At 37.2% G+C, this 21103-nt stretch overlaps 1 protein-coding gene across 3 annotated transcripts in view; it reads right to left on the bottom strand.

The window, feature by feature from the left end:
• The window catches only part of mast3 (microtubule associated serine/threonine kinase 3), a 37215-nt gene extending 18589 nt beyond the window's left edge, over nt 1-18626 (bottom strand). The window contains exons 1-6 of one of the 3 annotated variants that reach the window (XM_014469984.2): nt 18256-18626; nt 14413-14505; nt 4987-5075; nt 3235-3307; nt 1465-1485; nt 1094-1172 (exon numbers count right to left, since the gene is read on the bottom strand). In XM_014469984.2, the coding sequence (XP_014325470.1) occupies nt 1094-1172; nt 1465-1485; nt 3235-3307; nt 4987-5075; nt 14413-14505; nt 18256-18302 (402 nt within the window). In that variant the 5' untranslated portion in view covers nt 18303-18626. Of the gene's footprint in view, nt 1-1093; nt 1173-1464; nt 1486-3234; nt 3308-4986; nt 5076-9670; nt 10158-14412; nt 14506-18255 lie in introns of those variants that run through there. The other 2 variants (XM_023339743.1, XM_014469985.2) reach the window with 2 other exon arrangements.
• Between the last annotated feature and the right edge of the window lie 2477 nt (nt 18627-21103).

The following is a 21103-nucleotide window of genomic DNA, read 5'->3' as shown; positions in this document are numbered from 1 at the left end:
TGGCAATGGAAAAACATATTCGGGAAGCAACTCATAGCAGTTTATATCGGCACTAATACAAAGGAAAACTGTTTCAAACCGAATGAGTCATGTTGCAAAGAGGCCAATTATGATTCAAGCTGAACTATTTCGACAAGTTCTTTGTGCAGAAATTTGACAGTGTCAACATCACAAATTCATCAAATCATGTTTCCTTTTCGTCTTAGAAGCTAATGTTACTTGTTAACCCTGCCTTTTAAGGTTAACAAAAAGGATCATTAGGGTCCTTTTTGGATCCAGAATCATCAGGGTCATGATTTTGAGAAAGAGGGATGAGCTATTAATCCAGAAAACCACAGACATGATCTGACAAGTTGGACTTCCTTCCCTCTGTCTCCAACTCAGGGCGTCTGTGGAGGTTTTCTGATGGGTCTTGAACTCAAAAAACGAGGAGTAAGTACTGAAGTGTTTGTATGAAGCTGGGATTAAGACAGACAGGAAATTAAACTCTTCAGTTAATTTTGGAAGGACGTTAAACAATAATGAAAGCAACCAAACCACTTCTTTTATAAATATTAAGGCCAATGAAGATCTTTGAAGAGATCACTGGTCCTCATTGCGCTTTGGGTCTACACTGTCTGACCCTGACTAATTAACTACCTCATTTAAATACAACACAACTACTCTGATTACAGACCCTCCTCTCATCAAACTTGCCATCCAAAAGCTTCCACCATCACCAGACATTTTTTTTTCAAAATTCTCCTTTCAGCAAAAAAACTTCTTCACAGTGGTATTGTCCCAAATATAAAAGGTTTTCATGAAAAGCCATCAGAAATATTATCTTTTGACACAGACTCTTTTATTTTCCCCCTTATTAGCATCCAGACTGCGTGTTCTCCTTCTGATGTAGAGTTTCAAAGACTGCGAGAGTGACTCATTGAAGCAGACGACGCAGATAAACAATTAGCAGTTTGTCATCTTGGGCTCGGCATTTTCTGGCCCTTATTGCACAAACGAAATGTGCTACTTGGGCTGACAGAAGTGTGAAAAATGCTTTGGCTGCCTTGTGTCAAGCAGCAAGGATGTTGTCGTGTTTATGGGGGTCACTTACCGAGACGGTGGAGCTCGGCGGATTGGTTCCATAGCCGGATGAAGGGAGGGAAGCCAGAGACCATCGTCTGCCCTCAGCTCTGAGACACACAAGCAGAAGCGTGTTATATAAGCCTGGCAGCAAACACATTACTTAGTTAGATATAAGGGTCCCTATATGAGAGGCAATCCTGTTACTATAAGAGCATAAAATTATTGCTCATATTCACATAGAATGCTTCTTCTTATTTTTTTATTTACAGCATCCCTGTCTTATCTGGCCTGAGGCTTAGAATGGTTTAGAAATTTAAGCTTTATGTCAGACGGAACATTTTGTGAAAAACAAACAGAAAAGACGTGGAGTAAGAAGTGAAGAATTCAAAAAGAAGCTACCTTTCAGCACGAGCCAAATGACTGAGATCAGGACAGCAAGGGGGGAAGAGAAAAGCAAAGACAGAGAATCTGTGAGTTTCAGGATTCTTGCACAAGCGATCCTGTGACCTCTGGCATTCAGCTGAGGGATTAGTACTGACAACACTGCCTTCCTTGCCAGTTTTCATTTGTCCAGATACAAAGAGTTAGACGGCACAGAAATTAATTTCAGACTATTTTTTTTACATAACAGAAAACACGGAAGTCTTGAACTGTGCAAGTTTGCAGTTTCTATAAATGGGTTTTTAAAAAAAGAATGAAAGCATGGCATCGCAGAGGTGAAAAGCGCACTAAACAACACCTATAAAGCATAAGAACAGACACATTTATATGTGTTTGCACACACTTGTGATACCTTAAAAAATATAATTATGTCTGTTTTATTACATAGTTACTTACTGAAATACTTGTGTAGACTGAAATCTCCCAAGTCATTATATAATATTTCTAAGGGTAAAATGTTTAAAATTAAATATTCATCCATTAGCTTTCATCTCTTGTAAGATTTTCACTTAAATCAGCAAAAATTGTCTCCAAGCAGAGGGGAAGCACCTAAACCTCTCATCAGTTTTTAATGACTGTTCTTGAGTTTCTCTGAGATGCAGCCTTACTCGAAGGGCTCGCACGCCTGCAGCAAGACAAGCGTGTTGCCAAGGGAACCTGATTGAATGATGTGCGAGTGGGCTTCAGGGGGTAGCCTCGGTATGTTTGCTTTCCTCCTGCTGAGGGGGAGTCAGCTGTAAGAAGACCTGGCAGTGGAGGAGGGGAAGGGAAGGTGTGAGTGCTCTAGGCTGAGTCAGCCTCCATCACCGTACTGCTGCTGCTCCTTCCTTTCCTCTTCTTCTGTCCTCTTGCTCTAGAGGGGTTCCCTGGAAACCCCCCTAGAGCAATATCAAGAATAACATTTAGCTTTTTTTTACCTTTTGTATAAGTGTTTAGTTAATTTTGACTGTCAAGTTACAAAAAGCTACAAAAACATTTACCTACTTTTAGTTCATCTTGGTGATCACTTGCAAAGAAACATATTACAGTTCAAAAACTGCAAACTACAAAGTAAATTGAAACAAGATTCTTGCAAAGACTGTATAAAGAGACCCACAACACTTATTGAACTTGTTTTCCATTTGATTTCAGTGATGGATGTTTTCACCACCCAGATGAAAAAGTGACAAAGAGACATTTGTCTATCCTTGTCCATATCCATTTCATTTTATTTGCTCTTGTTCATGTATACCTGTATTGTGAAAATATAGCTGTGGGAAGACCAATCATTTCTCAAAACCTGTCTTGATGACATTAAAATGTAAGTGTTAGATATGGAGGGAAACGGGGGAAACTTTCAAGTCTGGGAGCAGCATCTCAACTGAGACATACGGGGGTGGATGCATCATTTTGCAGGGGGGGATTTGTGCAGAAAAGACTGGTGCACTGCACAAAATATACATTACATAAATAAATAGAAATATTTTTGTGTGAACCTAACTGATCCAAAACATGAAAGGTTTTGCTTGATTTGATCTCAGACAGTGAGAAAAAAGGTATGTCGGTAAATATCAGGCTTCAGTAATGTGTGTAATAAATGATAAAGAGAAATACAATTTATATCAAACAACAAAGAATGCTAAATACAGGTGTATTAAAAGCAACTACATTAATAAAAAACTATCAAAGCAACCAAACAAAGACATAGCCCAACAGGAAGAACAAGCTTCACAGTTATGGTTGGCATACCTTCGGGCAAATGGAAAGTTGAGGCAGGCACTGGTCGACACATTTCGAGGGCTGTCTAGAGGGCTGCTCACAGCTAAACAAGGAAACTCAAAGTCATTAGCAGAACAATTCACAGCTGTAAAAACAGACACATGACAATAGCACAAGCAAGCTGTGTTGGTTCTACTTGCAATGGGCAATGTCTCAAAAATAGTGACGTCATGTCTGGAACCTTTAAAAAGGGTAACATAAGTCAACGATGCCGAAGATCCAACATTAGAGCTTGGCATTACTTTTCAAAACATTACGCCACCAATCTGCAAACAGTTAAACCAGGGGAAAATCCTCAGTCTGCATTGTTTTGCTGGAATCTGGGGATGTGGGTAAACTAGAGACTGTGTTTGTTTACATCCAGCCTGTAGAGTGCCCAATTAGGGCTTGATTTTATTCTGTGATTAGATAATCCTTAGCATGATTGAGTTCAAAAGGGAACGCATCTGCATATCGCCGCTATGAAGAGCTCTTGAGCAAAACTGCTTTCATAGAGTGCAGCTGGCTGATAGTGTTAAAGGGTTGTGCACAGTGTGCATCGCTGTTTGAAAAACCAGGAAGATAACACCCAAATATTTAGAAATGTGAAACTGAGCAAACAGTTGAGTCATTCCTCACTTCTTTATATTCTTGCTTGCAAAAAGCCAGATTTCTTTGTCTTTTGTAAGTGATTTGTTGCAGCACTTCTCCAGGATCCATGATGTTTTTGCTTAAGGTTTACAAAATACTATTTTTGCTGTTGGTATATTTGAGGGATTTTGGGCATGTTTTCTTCTGAATATGAATAACAATGACGTTTATTTTCTCTATTTGTGCTTAAACAATTCATGTTTTAATAACGCCTTAACTGTCATAACGACACAGGTGTCTTCATGGATCCATTGACTTGTAAGTTTTTTTGCGGGTGACAATTAAGGGATTAAAAATCAAAGCAAACATTCATCTGGTAATTGCTCTAATAAAGTCTACAAAGTATTACAAACATTTTGATGACGACCACTTTCAGAATGACTAGAAAATTTGTTTTTCAGGACTAACTGCTGGTTTGAAGTTCTGCACAGTACTTTATGTTTACATTTGGCACTTTGTAATTGAAGAGTTATTTTATGCTCCAACAGAAAATAACTGGTCATGCTGAAACATACGACAAACACCAGCATGTTAGGGATTCCAGTTTTAAACCTCTCCTCAATTTCTTGCTCTAAAGATTGTTTCCTCATCTGGAATTGTTCCAGCTCTGTGACGCATGACATTGTCTTGAACAAGCTTAAAAGTTGTGGTTCATTATTGTCAACTTGCCCCGCCTCATTTAAATCCACTGTATTAGCACTACACAACTCCATGCAAATGACTAACTATGTTTCCCTATTTTACATGGTTTTTCTTGTGTGATTGCACTTGTATTATTTCATAATCTGAATGACTAATTTAGGTTTATATTATGCCAAATTTAGTTGAAGAGAAAATTCGGTCACAAGTGCTTGGCAGAAATTGTCCTCCAATGTTTCGCCAGTAGATTTCCTAATGGAGGTGGCTTGTGGGATGATTCTTTTAAAAACTTTTGTTAACTGTAATCAAACTAGTTACATTTGCAAATTACTGTGGCACTTGAATTTAAAGTTGATCACAAGAACCAGCTTTCAAAGGTTTTCAACCAGGATTAATACTTGTCATGGCTTAAGCTTTGGGACAGAAAGGAACTGTCATCAAAACAATTACTACCTGTGTGGAGTGAGAGTGGGGAAAGAGGCCGTGACAGCGTGGGTGAGGGCGTCCCGACACCGAGACTCTTCCTGTTGCTGCTGCGACAGCTGAAGCACAAACAGAGAAAGACACAGTCAACACACGTCACTTATCTGCATCTCTCCAAACAATTTACATGAAAATGATTCTGTGTGAGTTTGCATACTGAGCAACAGAGGCTGAACAGGGAATAGAAGAATGGAAGAAATCAAGTCTAACCACCTGATTAATTGCAGCTCTCAAATGCGCATGGTAAGCAGCATGAGGACTGGAAAAATAAAGTAAGCCGAATCAATTTAAAGCAGGAATGACTGGTAATCTATGCAAATGAAATCATTTTATTTATCCCTTTGGTCCCTGCATTTGCAAAGCAAGGGTTATGCCAACAGTGTACTCTCATCTTACTCTCAGAGAGCTGATAACTGGGTTTTATTTTCTTACAATGACAATTGAAGTCTTTTATTTGAATCCCCACCCAAGATAATATCAGTCAGGAGAGAAACAACCGCAGTGTATTCACTGAAACCGAGCGTAATTGCAGTGGCCCTGGCTGTATTAATCTACAATCATGCATTTGACTAAATGCAGTGTTTCAGGTTGTCTTTATGTACAGGAGTCAGACTGTGTGTGTGTTTGCAGAGCAGCAGCTTGTAGACATAAAAGGTCTGAGACAGCATCAGTTGGCAGATTAAAAGACACTTGACCTCTAAAGTAGTAGACTATTATCCTCTAAGCACCGACTGTTGTGGAGAACTGAATGGCACAAAAACATACCTGTTTGTGTGTAAACCGTACTGTACAGTACGGTTGTGTCTTTCATACAATATGGTTTTTAAGTATAAAAACCACCATTTGAATTTGAGTTTATCTTAAAGTCACTCAGACATATAATAAGCAAATGAGATATAATGGAGAATAACAAACAATTTTTTCTGTTTGATCAATAAAACTATGTTTGACAGCTTGAAAATGTGAAAAAAGACTAAAGAAAAGCCTCACAAAATCTATACAATCCACAGTTGAAGCAGCAGACATGTTATGTGTTTACATATTTCAGAAATGTAGTCACAGAGAGACAACTACTAGAGACTACAAGATGACATCAGTATTCCTCTTAGCCTTAAATCTAAATAAGAAGGCACCATGTAAGGAAAACATGCGACGCATGGTACATTGCAAAAATAGATAATCTTCTCCTTTAGGTTCATAGCAAACATAGACTACCAATAATGAGTAGTCAGTCCAGCAACTATTAAAAAATAAAATAAAATCTGATATCAATATCCATATCAACAATAAATCTTAGAAAAATGTTTCTTCTGACCATCATCTGCTGGTTTGGCAACAACAAAAAATAAAAGAAAGTTAGTTGTAGTTTCTTAATAACTTCAGCATCTGCTTACTTCCTAAAACTTTTTTCTACAGTATTAAACAATAACCGTTACCAAATACATTACAGGCGTTATGAGCCTGAATGCATAAAAAAAAGTTCAACTTATTAGACTCCAGGCAATACTTTGTTGTATGTGGTAATGATACATTTCTGATATGTTTGCACCAATTCCAATATACCTCCAATAGTAATTGACCACACATGGTGCTGTTTAAACCTGATATACTATTGCCTTCAAAATAAATATAGGTTATTAGCAGAGGTGGATGTGTGCAATCACAATTTCCAGACATAAAATATAGCTGTTAAAACATTTTTTTTTTTTAAGATTTGAATCAGTTTGTGAAATCTTCTCAACTTGTATCAAGCATATTTGACATTTAACAAATATGTTTTCATACTTAAGACTTGTCCTCAGCTGTTCAGCGAAACTCAAAATAATGAAATTTGATTTAAAATGTAAACAACGCCACCCCACAGATAAGGCGGACATCTTGAGTTATGAAAGCAACGTATGGTTAGAATGTTTACATTATTTTTATTATTACTAGTTAGGTAGTTAAAAAATTTCTTCATAATTCCATCACCAAAAGATTTCTGTATGTTGACAGTCCACTTAGTAAGATGATTTAAAAACCTTTAAAATGTCCTACTTTGAATTCAGATCACAGCATGTTTAAGGCTTTTATTGTGAAGGTTTGGAAGAAGTTTAGATTTGTTTTATGTGCTGAGTGAAGGCTGAAGAACAGACATTTGTCTCATTGATCCTGGCAAAAAGCCTCTGACCTGTCCTTTGTGTACTAAAACAGTTGACCAGGGAGTTTTTAAAACTGGTGACTAGCCAAACAGACAGACCGTATCTTTCTGAAGACCAAAAATATCCGGTTAAGCTAATTTACTTAGCATCAGTTGTTACATTTTACATCCATCTGTTTTTCTTAGTTTTTACTGGAATGCTAACAGACATTATTTTAATTCCTATTTAATTTTAAAAGGCTAGAACTATAACTAATACAAGATATATCATTGTAATCACTAAAACCACATTCTTAGTTTATTAATGAGCCCAAAGGCCAAGGAGGAAAATTTGACTGATGAGTGTAAGTGAGAGTGTTAGCAATGTAAAATATATCAAATTACAAGTGTCATCACAAGATCACTGTTTGCAATCACAAAGGACAGTTTGGAAGCTATATTTTCTGGAAGAATGTATTTCAAGTGCAATGCAAATTAAATCTGCATGAAAATAATTCCTCAAAGTTGGATCATCTCCCACTTGATGAAAACCAGAGGTGAATCTCACAGGAAGCAATCTCTACACTTTGAGCATCGACATTTTCTAATTCTTGGCCACACCCCTCACTTCTGATATTCCTCTAATCTGTAACTCCAAAGATTCTTATTCTTATAACTCACGTCCTCTACCAGAATCAACCTACTGAAAAATATGTTTCTCTTTTTCTTTTAGTGCTCTCAGTTTCAAACCAAATTGATTATGCGACTAACTTCGACAGCAGTGCATGATTATATGAGTACTATGACAGCACCTAATCCACTCAAACATTGTATTATTGCACTCCACAGTAACAATAATACAATCAAGTTCATACATCAGACAGCTGAAGTCTAACCACGGGTATCAAATAGTTAATGCATGTACACATCAATTATGAACTAACTGAAGTATGCATGCATACATCATCACAGCTAAGGGATGTCTTAAAAGAATCCATTTCATTTCAAAGATGCAAAGATTTAAAAACAATGCAGGGACAACTGGGACATCTACAGATCTTAGTTACCAAAAATAGATACACTTTATAGTCTAATACAGATGAGACTTATCATACTTAGCGCATGGAGCTGAAATCTCTTCATCTTTGCCCTCTGAGATTTACCTTAACTTGTGAGATTATTTCCGCCTTCAGAGCTGCTCTGCCATGAGGAAGATTATACAACTACAACTACAAAGCTACAGGCAAATGCAGGACAAAACAGCATGGTCATATCAGATGAAGAGGGAAAAACAGTTGAGAGCCAAAACATAAAAAAAACAGGAAACCAACTGTCAACAAGCTCAAGGCTGCAGGGGGAGAGGGCTGTGTGTGCATCAACAGCAACAGCAACAGCAGGCCCAGCTAGAATGACAGATGTCTGGAGCAGTGGAAACATGTGTGTACTTTTTTTCTTTGTAAGCATCCGACCGGAGAAGCAATAATAGAAAATAAACTCAGACCACAATTTTTTAAAAATCACATTATTATTCAATAATCAGACAAATAAATAGACCCCTGACCAGATTTAAAATAATCATTAAATAGAAGGAGAAAACACACTGATCAGGCTTATCCACGGCTGATTCTGATATCCAATTTTCTCTGATGGAGGTTCTGCCATATTGTTGGTTCTGAATCCAAGAAAAAAACTAAGGAATTACAATATTAGCACCATTTATACATCAAAGCAACATTGATCAGATTTTTTACACATCAACAAGTGCATAATTTTTATTTAATAACTGAAAATAGTTTAAATTACTGTTGTGTTAGGAGGAAATTGACATTTTATTTCTTGCGATTTGGTAAATCTATAATCATCTGTTAATTTCACGAGAAACTATGAAAAAGATTATTTTCTAGGCTCTATTTTAAAAAAAAATTTGATTAGGTTTTTTTAAAAATTATTTTACAACTTACCAGTTAGTTAAAACCAATGGCACTATCGCAATGTTGTTGATTTGTTAAAATAAATGTTGGCATTACAGTAATGTTGGCATTACTGTAATTTTTAAAACATTTGTGCCTCTTTACATTTCAACCAATTCAGCTCAGAAGGAAAAAGCAGGACGAAAAATAATGCAGAGACCTGCAACGGATCCTGTGTGACACCCTGATTCAGGAAGTTTACAAGTAAACATGACATCAGAACTGTGGAAATCAGACACCTTGTTACCAGAGATGACCAAGTTTCATGGTAACCCACACAGTCTATCTGTTTCCTTAAGCCTGCAAACTGCTCCTTTTGTTCAGCCACAGCCAGAGAAACACTCAGAGCTGCTGGAAAATGCTGATGTTCATTAAGGATTAACGATGTTTTTTATTATTATTAAACCAGCGTGCTGTGGCTCGTGTTAACACCCAAATAGAAAATGTGTGTTAGCCTGCGCCAAGAGCAGCTGCAAACGTCACTCACATTTAAATCAACAAAGGGTTACGTTTAAGCGTTTAAAAACAGTTTTTGTCACCATATTCGAACTCCTTATAAAAGTACCTTTTGGATCGTTTCAGCAGCGAGACGGGAACAAAACGGGATTTGTTCTGGCTCGGAACCGCAGAACAGTGACTCGGATCCGACATCCTGAAAAATTTTCCCAGCGAAATAACCCCGTCTCCAACTTAACGAGGGATTTTTTTTTTCTTTTACAAAACTGCAGCTCTGGTGGACGTGAAAGCCGCTTCTTCCCCTCCTCCTCCCGCCGCTACTGCTGCTGCTGTCCCCACCATCGTATTTTCTTCTCCGGGGTTTCTTTTGTATTCATTCTGTCTGCCGCGTGCTGTTCGGTCCCAACGCCTGCGGAACTGCTGTCCTTCACATCCTCCGGTCCGCTGTCCCACAGCAGCCCTCAGTCCGGAAAGCCCACTGCATGGCAGGTGGTCAAGTGTGTGTAAGACCGTCTGACGACAACAACAACAATGGTACACACAATAGTTTTTGGCAGAGCAGCCGCTAGCTGCGTGTGCGTCCGTGTGAGGAAGCTGGAGACTGTTGATGCGTTCAGGTGCTGCTCGGGAATCTCGGTTACACACTGCTGGTAAATATTTTACTATGTATTCAGTTTGAACAAATTGTGTACAATGTAGCTTACATTAAGACAGTTTAGTCGACATTAAAATGGCTTTTATGCCTAGACAATATTTGAGCACTGTACCATAGGACCTGACTCAGTTAGTACGAATGTAGTTTAAATAAAAATATTCTTTATTATTAATAATATAATATATAAATATTATTTCATAAATTTCTTATTAATGAGAAAGAACATTATATCTTACACTTGCTGTTGTCTACAGCCATAATACAGTGACTGTAAAATACATGTAGACTAATTGCTGCATATTGCATATCAATAATTTCTTGCATAATGTTTTTTATTCATAATTTTGTAAATCATCAGTCAGATGATTTGATGTTTTAATCTTACTTTAAACCACTGATATACAGAAAATGAAAATGGAAAATAGCTGAATTGGGTGCATTTACATTATGGACTGAAGTGGTCATGTTGATTAATAAGCCCTCACATTACTAATAAATAAAAATCTTTAAAGCATTTAAGAGCTTCTCTCTTTGGTAGTTAAGTAGTTATGACTCAATCAATCAAACTAGATATCTGTCTTTCATAGCACTTTCACCTTCATAGTTTGAAAATATACAAAGGAAATGTGCAAATCACAAAGATACACTTTAAAACTTACATCCACTAATAGCATATATTTTGTTTTAATATATATATATTTAAGCAAAATTATATTGAAATTCATCTTACAAAAAGAGAAGAAGCATCCCAAAGCAGCTTGTTATAATAAACAGAAACTAATATACAGCCTCTGTATGTTAGTTTTGCAGAAACTGATTGTTGGTATGATGTTGTTAGGGGTTTTGCCTTAAGGCCACTTTAAATTAGTAGTGAGTATGTCCTCTTTGCTCTGTGATAACGTACAGGGGTTACAAGCACCCACTGCAACCTTCAAGGATTAAAAGGACATAGAAAATTATTGAACAAATAGATGGTAAATATTTACAAAAAATCTGATGAAATACAGTAAGTAAAAACATCTATCTAGCTAATGTGCAGAAATTGACTGTTGTGATAAAACTCATTAAATCACTGTTATCTTGTCTATAAAAAGCGAAAAAGCAGTTTTATGAAGGGCTGTATTTCTGTTGAATAAAGTCTTGTTTGGCTTTGTTTGTCAAAAGTATCAATATTTATTTCATCTTTAAATTGATCAATAATGACACACAATGTAGTGTCCCATATATTTAGAAATTTTAACACTTTATAAGTCCAGGCAAAATATATTAAAACATCATTCAGAGCAAACTGTGCAACTTCTGGTAGAGTGTAGTCAATATTTGCAGTGTATGCTTCCTTTGTAATAGGGAATGCTAAATGTCCCACAGAACCTGAAAGCATCTGAAAAAGGTGGATCATACCATTAGGAGCCAGGTAGAGGGAAGATGGAGTCAAACTTCGTACTTTGTATGTTCCGCTGTTTAAAGCTCTGTTTGCTATCAATTTGTACTTTTGTGTCAACAGTTATAATAACTGAAATAATTAATATTTCACAGCTGATTTTTCTAGTTTTCAAAGATGAAAACTGACCCAGAAAACTGTAACTCTTTGCTCCCAGCTTTATTATGAGGTTTTGGTTTTGGTCTCGATTTGTACAACATATTACCACACTAAATAAGGGTTTGGTTATTTTGTAAGGGTTATTATTTATTTTGAAACTATTTTAAAAAATAACCCTAATTTTAAAATAAATTGTGCTTAATAAAACATCAGAATGTTAAAATAACTTTGAATGTTGCTATACTCAATGTTCAGAAACCAACTCTGGTATAATTGTAGTATCATAAGTATGAAAGGAAACATTGTGAAATAATTTTCCCCTTTCTACCGATCGTTTCCCATGTATTCACTTTGTGCAGTAATGGCTTACAGCATCGTATCTGCTGAATCTCAACCCTTTCACTAGATATGAGGCAGATTGTTGTCATATTTACTTTGAGACATTCTTTTGCATCAGTATTGCTGAGCCAAGCTGCTGCACACGATGTGCCAAAATCAAAGACTGATGTCAGGAAGTAAATCACTTACATCCAAAGATAGACTCTGATGCAAGAGTAGGAACATGTTTCTGGATTTGTGAAGTAACAATGGGTGGGTTTAAAGAAGGGGGGCTGTCTCCAATGTAAAACCGGTGTGAATGAAGAACAAACACCTCCTGCCATGCTGTGGCACGACTGTCTGAAAGGGAGCTTACTGTGCGTCTGTGACAGATTTTCGCAGCTTAAATAAAATTAGCTGTTTTTTCTTCTTCTTCTTCTTCTTTTTACCCCCCGACTGAGTGAATAAGATTCATTAAAGTACAGAGCGTGCTGAGACAGCCAAGCACAGCTCAAACATCCAGAAACATGCTGGATGCAGCAGTCCCTGTTTGCGGTGCTGCCTTCCTCCACAGCACCCTGCACAGTTACCAAGCAACACACAGAGGCACAACTGATAGGTCGAAATAGGAGCACCTCAATATACGGTGGAAAAAAGAAAACAAAACTCAGACATTTTTACCCAGTTATTTCTTTTCGGTGCAGTAGCTCACTTTATTCAGCTCTTGTTTTTACCAGTACTCCATCATCTGAGTCAGTTTCAGCCTGTTCTGGTCTATGTCACCCATCAGTCCCTGCATTTATGTCTTATAGTTGTCATTTTTAACAACTAGAAATGCTCCTTTATTAATTACCTTAGGGTAACAATGGCAGATTTTCTGAAGGCATCCACAGCAACATCAATCCTTATTTGCTGATTATGAAGTTGTAATCATGAAGCCAGAGCAACAAAGACAAGTTGTATTTTTTTTTTTTTGAAATACTGCGCAGAACTTTTAAATCTCAGCTAATTTCTTTTAGCAGTGCTTCCATGGATACTGGATGATTGTTTTAATCAGTAGCTCTCCAGGCTTTTTCAAGAGCTTTCGTGGTCTTTTGTTGGAGTCCATTGTGCACAAGTGAAATCATGCAAGCGAGGTTAGAAAGAAAAAAAATTAAGTGAAGATCTTACACAGAACTGTAATTCTTCAGTTTATCATCCACTGTATTTTGCTCCTGTCAAACTGTCTTAATGCTCATGATTTTTTATTCTTTTCATTTTTTATTTGTTTTATCCCAAATGACATACGTTGAAAGAGGATAGCAGTTCTTTTGGACATAGAATAGTGTGAAAAATTATTCAATTAACAGATAATAAAACATACAAATCAGATAAAACATACAGAATAAAAGCAGTAATGCAAAGCACATTTTCACTAGCTTTTGGCAAGAATCTGTGTAGCAGTCTGGTAGTTTTGCTTTTGCATGTTGCAGTTCTGTTTCCCTGATTTACAGCTAAGAAGCTTCATGGTGAGGGTCAGAGTCTCTGATAATATTCAGAGCCATGTTCCTGCAGTGGCTATGAAACTGGTAAGACACAGAAGGTAGTGACACTGAAATTATCTTGCTAATATTCCTTCACTGTTTTCTGTAGGGTTCTGTTTCATGCTGTATTGCAGCTGGAGCATCACATTTTGGTACGGCTACACACGTCGTGAGGATGCTAGACTGCAGCCTATTAACAGATGCAAATAGAGAATTGGGAGCAAATTGTTTCTTTGTGCATGGCTACTTTGGTAAATGACCTAAGTATCAAATTTAAATCTGATTCCACATTGTCTTTTATGGTAAAAACTCTGGGTCACACCAGAGTTTAGTCTTCTGTTTAAATAAAATTTTCACTTTTTTTTTTTTTACTGCTCTTCCAACTGAAGAGCAGAAAACAAATACAAATTTCTCTGAAAATAGGTAAAAACTAAAAATGAAAGAAAAACAGCTAATATCCAAAAAATGTGAGAAGATCTTTATAAAGCTAAAGGAAATATTAATCAAAGTAAATTCTAAAAATTGCAAGCAACCGGTAATGAGTGCTTCACACGTCAGGAATTAATGTCAAAAACTATAAACATTAGTATAATGTGTAGTAACTTGCATACAGCCTTTAAAAATGGCTAGGAATGTATGAAAAATATTTTCCAAACAAGACAAATAATACATATGCAACACTGTTAGAGGACTGGAGCTAAACAATTTTTTTTCCTGTCAGTCAAAATGTCAATATGAGAAGTCCTGTGTGGTTGGATCATAACTTAAATACCTTTTGGAATAATTACAGTTTTTGTGTGACATAGCTGTCTTACCTCCATGGATGTAAGGTTTGTAAGGGGCTGCAGGGACTGCAGGGGCTGCATGGGCTCAGGAGAGTCGGGCTCTGGCAAGAAGTGGGGGACAAACTGCAAGGGAAGACATGGTGGCATGGATTAGAGAGCTGAGTCAGGAGTTTGGCAAGTCATCTACTGACGTCAGAGTGTTGTCCTGTAGGTTTAGAGGTTTGTGCCTGTCACTTCAATGATGGACTCTCACCAAGTCGCAAACATTTGTGACAGGGTGCTGGGATGCCTCATCTGTCAGATTTATCATTTCATGTCAGCAGAAAGGGATCAAGGATGTGCCAGTGAGCCAGAAAAGGAATTTTATCGTCTAATATTTCATAAACTAACATTTACCTCAGTATTAGAACTTCATCAGAACAGAAATTCTTCCGAGGTCAGAAAATAGAGTTGGGCAAAAATATTTAATCCATCCATCCAAATTTGTGTCTTGAAAATGTGTGATTTTTAAATTAAAAATCTTTAAGAATCTGAAATTGACATTTAATTGGATTAAAGAGTTTCTTAGGGTCTGATGAGACTTAAGCAGATACATTATGATGTAAGATTTACATAATCTCAACTTTACGCCCCAATGCACCATTTTTGCATAAAGAAATGCGAGCTCAGCCACCCTAAAGTGTACATCGTAACGCTGACCGGGCAAAGAGGCTATTTCCTATTAATTTATCTGCTCAGATGTAAGCCCTGCCTTCCGGGCTCAACTATTGTCTCTGTGCCGCAGAAGCTTCTCAAAGTACAGCATTGACTAGCACAGCACTAATGAACGTGTTGTCATAGTAATGCAGGAGGAGGGTGAAAAAAACAACTCCTTGTACAACGAGTCCTCGTTCTCCAAATTCAACTCATAATCATACAACAAATACCAGGCATGTAATTCCCTCAATGATTATTTCCAGATACAACGTCCTTAGGTGTTTATGTGCTGCATTTTCCTTCATTTGTCTTCTCTTTTAACATACATCTGTCCAAAGTGTGAAGTGAGTAGAGAGTCTCAGAATGACTCAATGGTGGCATTAACACTGAATTTATAATTTTACTTGGATCTACACAAGGGCTACAACTACACAATGGGAGTATGATTTGGGATGTTTCCAGCTATTTGCTTTTTCCTGCCTTATTGTTCTCATGTAAACCTTATTATGCAAACATTCCTGCATACAAAAGAACTCTACTAAAATTAATATGAAAATACTCAGTTAAGCACAGGCAAAAGTTGTACGCCTTTCTGTTCATGTTTGATGCTGATGTTTTGGTTCGGAGATGCGTTCCTTCAGCTGTATTTAAAAACCTGTGACTCCTCCTCTGAATCCCCGCTCTACACAGGAACAGATGCTACAGAGTGCCTAAAAATGAAAATGACATGAAAATAGCGCATGCTCAGCTGAGATGGTTCATGCAGGAGGCAGATGGATGGATCAGAGAATAAGGATGTGAGCAAGTAGCTCCTACGCCTTATGGATCAGCATTTTGTGGGCCCCGTTCACCCCCCCCCCCCCCCTTCACTATATAAAGAAAGGCTGCATTCACTTAGGAGGAAGGGTGGGTGGACGTAAAACTGCAGTCTTTTCACATAATTTAATGAAAATGGAAATCACAGGTTCGTAAGATAATAAGAAAATTACATATCTGTCTTTCTTCATGTTGTCTAAAAACTCGTAGTTTCTCAAAGTACTGAGGAATGGAGGGCAGTGTGTGATTCATTCAAAAATCATGTGGTGAGAAGATCGCTGAACTGAAAATCTCAAAGAAATAATATTAGGAAAATATTCAGTCAGGAGTTGCAATTTTTTTGGCCTGATCTCCATATCTTGAGAGGTGCTAACGGCTCCTGTTCAAAACTGACAGCTTGACTTCTACACCTCAAGTTTAAATATTAATAGACAAACAGGAGGAGGGAGTCGTTTGGCCTTGATTTCTTAGACTAATTTAATTTAATTTATATATACAACTTTAAAAACTGAGCTGTGGCAAAAAAAAACAAAAAAACGACATCAGTGTTTGTTTTGACAGTTGGATTTTCTCATCAAAAATTAAACACATTAAAAAAGTAGTTGTTTGATTCTCACAAAAAATATGGAATTGAAATGCAAGCTGTTTTTCTTTATGGCGACATAAACAAAGAGAAGATACTTAAACTTGGTTAGATTTCCATATTTAAATAATAAAACACATAACATTACAGAAAAAGAGTGAAGAATAACATGGCGCACCCCTGCAGCTCACCTTGTGCTAGCTAGTGCCATGAAACAGCATTTTCACCATAAAGACTTTCTTAACTTTTGTTTGTTAGTGTACTTTCACCACATGTTTCAGATAGTCACACAAATGTTAATATCAAACAATAATAGCCTAAAAGCAGTATTCATGTGATGATTTCATTTAGATGGGGAGAAAAGACTATTTAAACCAAAACAATCTTATGTTGAAAAAATGAATTTCCCCCTAAATTCATTTGCCAGTTGTTGTGGTGGCAACAACTGGCATCCAGGGTTTGCACTAATGGATGATGAGTGTTTTTAAGACGTTTTTGCTGAGGAACATTTGTCCAATTCATCCAGAGTAAATGGACCATGTAAGGTCTTGACTTAAGTCCGGACTTTCACTATGCCACTTCAATACCTTTATTTTGTATTTTTAGTCATTCAACAGGAGGCTTAGGGCTATGATGGCCTGATGAATAAAACTAACCTGTTATTAACAACTGAAATGTATTTCCATCTTGATGGCAAGTTGTTGGAAGGGAACGGTTGGTATTTCTTTGGTCATGTGATCACAGTTCAACTTCCACCTAATCAGTGCTATGCCTGTCACTGATCATATTATTTACACACAGACAAACACGAGTTAAATACAGAAAATGATGACTAGAAATATTTTTCTTTGCCCCACCTTTAGCGCCTTAACCACATTGCCTTCCACACCCATTTTTTTGTGCCACTGACATTGACAGTCATGCAGCGCTGGGTTGTGGGGAGTTTACCTGAAGCAAAGAAGCTGTGGAGAAGTCAGCAGGATGGTTGTTTTTATTTCAGGTGTAATAAGGGTAGTGAAATATAATACAATATTGCTAATATGACTTATTGGCAATAACGGTAATTACATTGGATATTGATACTGATAGGTATTTTCCATACTATCCCAAATTTTCACATTGTTGCATCCCTAATTAATATGTATTTGGTTAAAAAAAAGTTTCTTTTACATAACCTTGTGAAAATCTATCTATCTATCTATCTATCTATCTATCTATCTATCTATCTATCTATCTATCTATCTATCTATCTATCTATCTATCTATCTATCTATCTATCTATCTATCTATCTATCTATCTATCTATCTATCTATCTATCTATCTATCTATCTATCTATCTATCTATCTATCTAGATATAGCGCCTCCTAGAGCCACACTATCTGAAGCTGGTGGACCACCTGTCTAGAAATACAGAAAGCTGTATTTTTTTCTTATACTGTAGTGTAAGACAACTTCTTTGCAGAGCATACCACACACCCACACGTATATTTTATACATATTTATTTAAAAAAATATACATATAGATATATACATATATAAATATAAACATACATACACACATACATGCGTTATCACCTGTATCTTACTGTTTTTGTTGGTTTAGTTCAATTCGTCTGTTTTTAATGTCAACAGACGAATTAAAAAGTCTGTTGACATTGAACACAACATAACGCTTTCATTTCCCTCTTGCAGTAACTTTTGAACAACGCAGTTTCACAGCTCTTAAGCGACTGCACCACAAATATAACCATACTAATAATAAAAAGCGGAACTTACTCCAAAGTCAGAGAGGGGACCTTCAGTTTATCTCGCCTGGACTTCATGCTTGACGAAGCAGGAGCTTCAGTTCTCACACAGCCCGGCACCGCTCGGTCTCACCACCCGCTTCCAGCCTCTCATCACCGTCGTGTCTCACTAAAAATACACAGGGTATCGTCTAACTGCAACTTCAGCGTATTCCGAAAAGAAGAAAAACAAATAAATAATAATAATAATAATAATAATAATAATAATAATAATAATAAAACAAGACAGGATAGAGCGTAGTTATAAACAAGCGAAATGCGCATCTAATGCCTGATGTCCGTGTATGTGGCGCACGGCAGAGAGACTGCCACAGATATCGAGGGAGCGACGGGTCACCGCGAACCTCCATGTGACTGGTGGGAAGGGGGGCTGCGGGAGGATGAGAGGGGCGCAAATCAATTTCTCTGGTGGGTGACACTCAGCAGAGGCGAGGAAGAAGATGGCGTTAATGTAGACTGTAAACATATTCTGAATGTTGTCATTTTAAAGAAACATCGTAAACAAATTCAGTTTAAAGCAGTTTAAACATGCATTTCTCCTGTTTTTGTTCATTATTTTTAACCAAATCATATCTGCGGTTTTTTTTGTTGTTGTTGTTTTTTTTTTTTTTTCAAAAAAGAAGAAAGCAATTAAAAGTTTAAACTCATTTGAAAATGACTGAATGAAAGTGGAGAGTCGTGGCGCTCTACTGGATATTCATGCAGAAACTGGGGAATACCTTCGCTGGAAAACGTGACAGATGCGCTCCTCGCTGCAGGCGCGCGCGTCCGTGTGCGAGCATCTGTTATCTTACTGTGCGATGCGAGCCTCTGTTAAGTCAATGCGAGCTAGATATCGCAGGTTGCGCCTCTACAGCCGCCGCCTGCTTGAAAAGTAATTCCCCTAACGCATGTGTAGGATGCTTTTTTGCAGATGCATGCTTAAAAGCACATTTATAAACTGCGGGTGGGAGTCTGCGTGATGTTTAATAGATGCACATTTATGTCCTCTGTGACATGCTGTGAGTATGCATGTTTTAAGACCGTGAGGAGTATAAAATATTCGCTGTGTTTACTCCCCCACTTACTTTTTTGGATGCGCCGACGGCACCTGTGCCCTCCTGGTTGCTATAGGAATTAGCTTGGCACAGGCACACAGCAAACAGTGACCGCATATCTGTCTTTTGCTTGCATGCATACTCACGCAGTCTCTCATCTACGACTTTCTAGGACCTCATTCGTTTTCTGAGCTTTTCTCTGATCACAAAGGAAGAAACGTTTATTCTACAGTGCAATCTGGCTGTGTATACACATTGTGGTCTACACACTTACAGATGCAGGGGATGCTTCACGCAGCAAGGTAGACATAGTGAAGCACTTGTTTGTTTCAACAAATTCCTTCCTGGTTTGGGGATCTGTCTTCTGTTCTCATTGAGTTCAAACACAGAAGTGGTGAAATTTAGCTTTACTATTATTCATAATTAACTAAAGACTTCTACCATTGTGGACACTCGCAGAAGACCAGTCATTGTCAAAGGAACTTGTATGACGATGACCATTGTTTGAAACTGTTAAACACAGTTACTCTCACAATGAGCAACCCATAAGCAATCCTCTCAACTTTTAAAGCGATACATCTGGAAGCTGAAAACATTATTTTCTAACTTTCTGCAGCTGCTGACTGTGCTGCAGTTTAAACATTGTCTCACAGGACCAGGTGAAGACTTGGTTTTAGCCGTTTTAATTTCTGCCTTCCCCTACTATTAAAATATTTGTTTGAAATCTCTCTGATGAAATATAAGGATGTATTTTGCTGCCTTTTGGAAGTTGCTGTTGCGTAAAGTTGCTGTGTCATTTAACTACCACAAGGTGGGGCTTCAGCCTTCCACTGCACAAACATGATAATGTGAATCTTTTCAATATTCAGTTTAGGCTCATGTTTGTGACTATCAACTGGTGGACACCAACACATGAAGAAAACCACAGACACTTTAGCTGATAAAAGCCACATTTTAGCTGTGGATAATCGACGTTACGTTGCAAAAGTATTCATACACCTTGAACTTTTATCTTTGCAACCACAGGTTAACACAAAGTAGCCCATAATTGCAGTGAAAGAAAAATAATTAATGTTTTTGAAAATTTATTAGTGAAGATACATTTGAATGTTTCTACATTCACACATTTTTTTTTTTTTTACCTTCTTTGTAGAACCACTTTTCACTGCAATCAGAGATGCAGTCTCATTTCTTTTGCAGTTTTTATGAGGTTTTCTTCTAGGACTACCCTGTATTTATATCCATCCATCTTTACATCAAGTCTGACCAGCTTTCCTGTACCTGTAGCTGTAGCAAAAGCTCCCTACAGAATGATGCTGTCATCATTAGGCTTAAAGATCACAATATTGTATTAACAGTGATGTGCAACATTAGGTTTCCTCCACACAGAACATTTTGCATGGAGGTTAGAACATTGGATTTTGACCTTATCTTACCAGACCACCTCCTTTTATGCCTCTTCTATGTCAACAATAGAATTCAATATGAAACAAACTGCAAATGAAGTTTTCATGGCTTTCTGTCAACAATGGCTTTCTTCTTGCCACTTTTTCATCAACATTACATTTATGAAGTGCACAACTAATAGAATATGCACCAGTTCAAAGTATTCTCCTACCTGAACTGTAGATCTTTGTTGCCCCTCCAGAGGCACTATATGCTGATTCTCTAATAAATACGCCAGTTTAGGCTTATTTGGGATGCTATTTATTAACCAAGCAATGCTTTAAATTTCTTAACAGATTCAACATAGTCATTGGATGACTTTCTTTAGGAGTCTCA

This window comes from Xiphophorus maculatus, chromosome 9, assembly GCF_002775205.1.
Source record: "Xiphophorus maculatus strain JP 163 A chromosome 9, X_maculatus-5.0-male, whole genome shotgun sequence".
NCBI lineage: Eukaryota > Metazoa > Chordata > Actinopteri > Cyprinodontiformes > Poeciliidae > Xiphophorus > Xiphophorus maculatus.
Note: the sequence above shows the minus strand (reverse complement) of the source record. Positions and strands in the feature narration are given on the sequence as shown.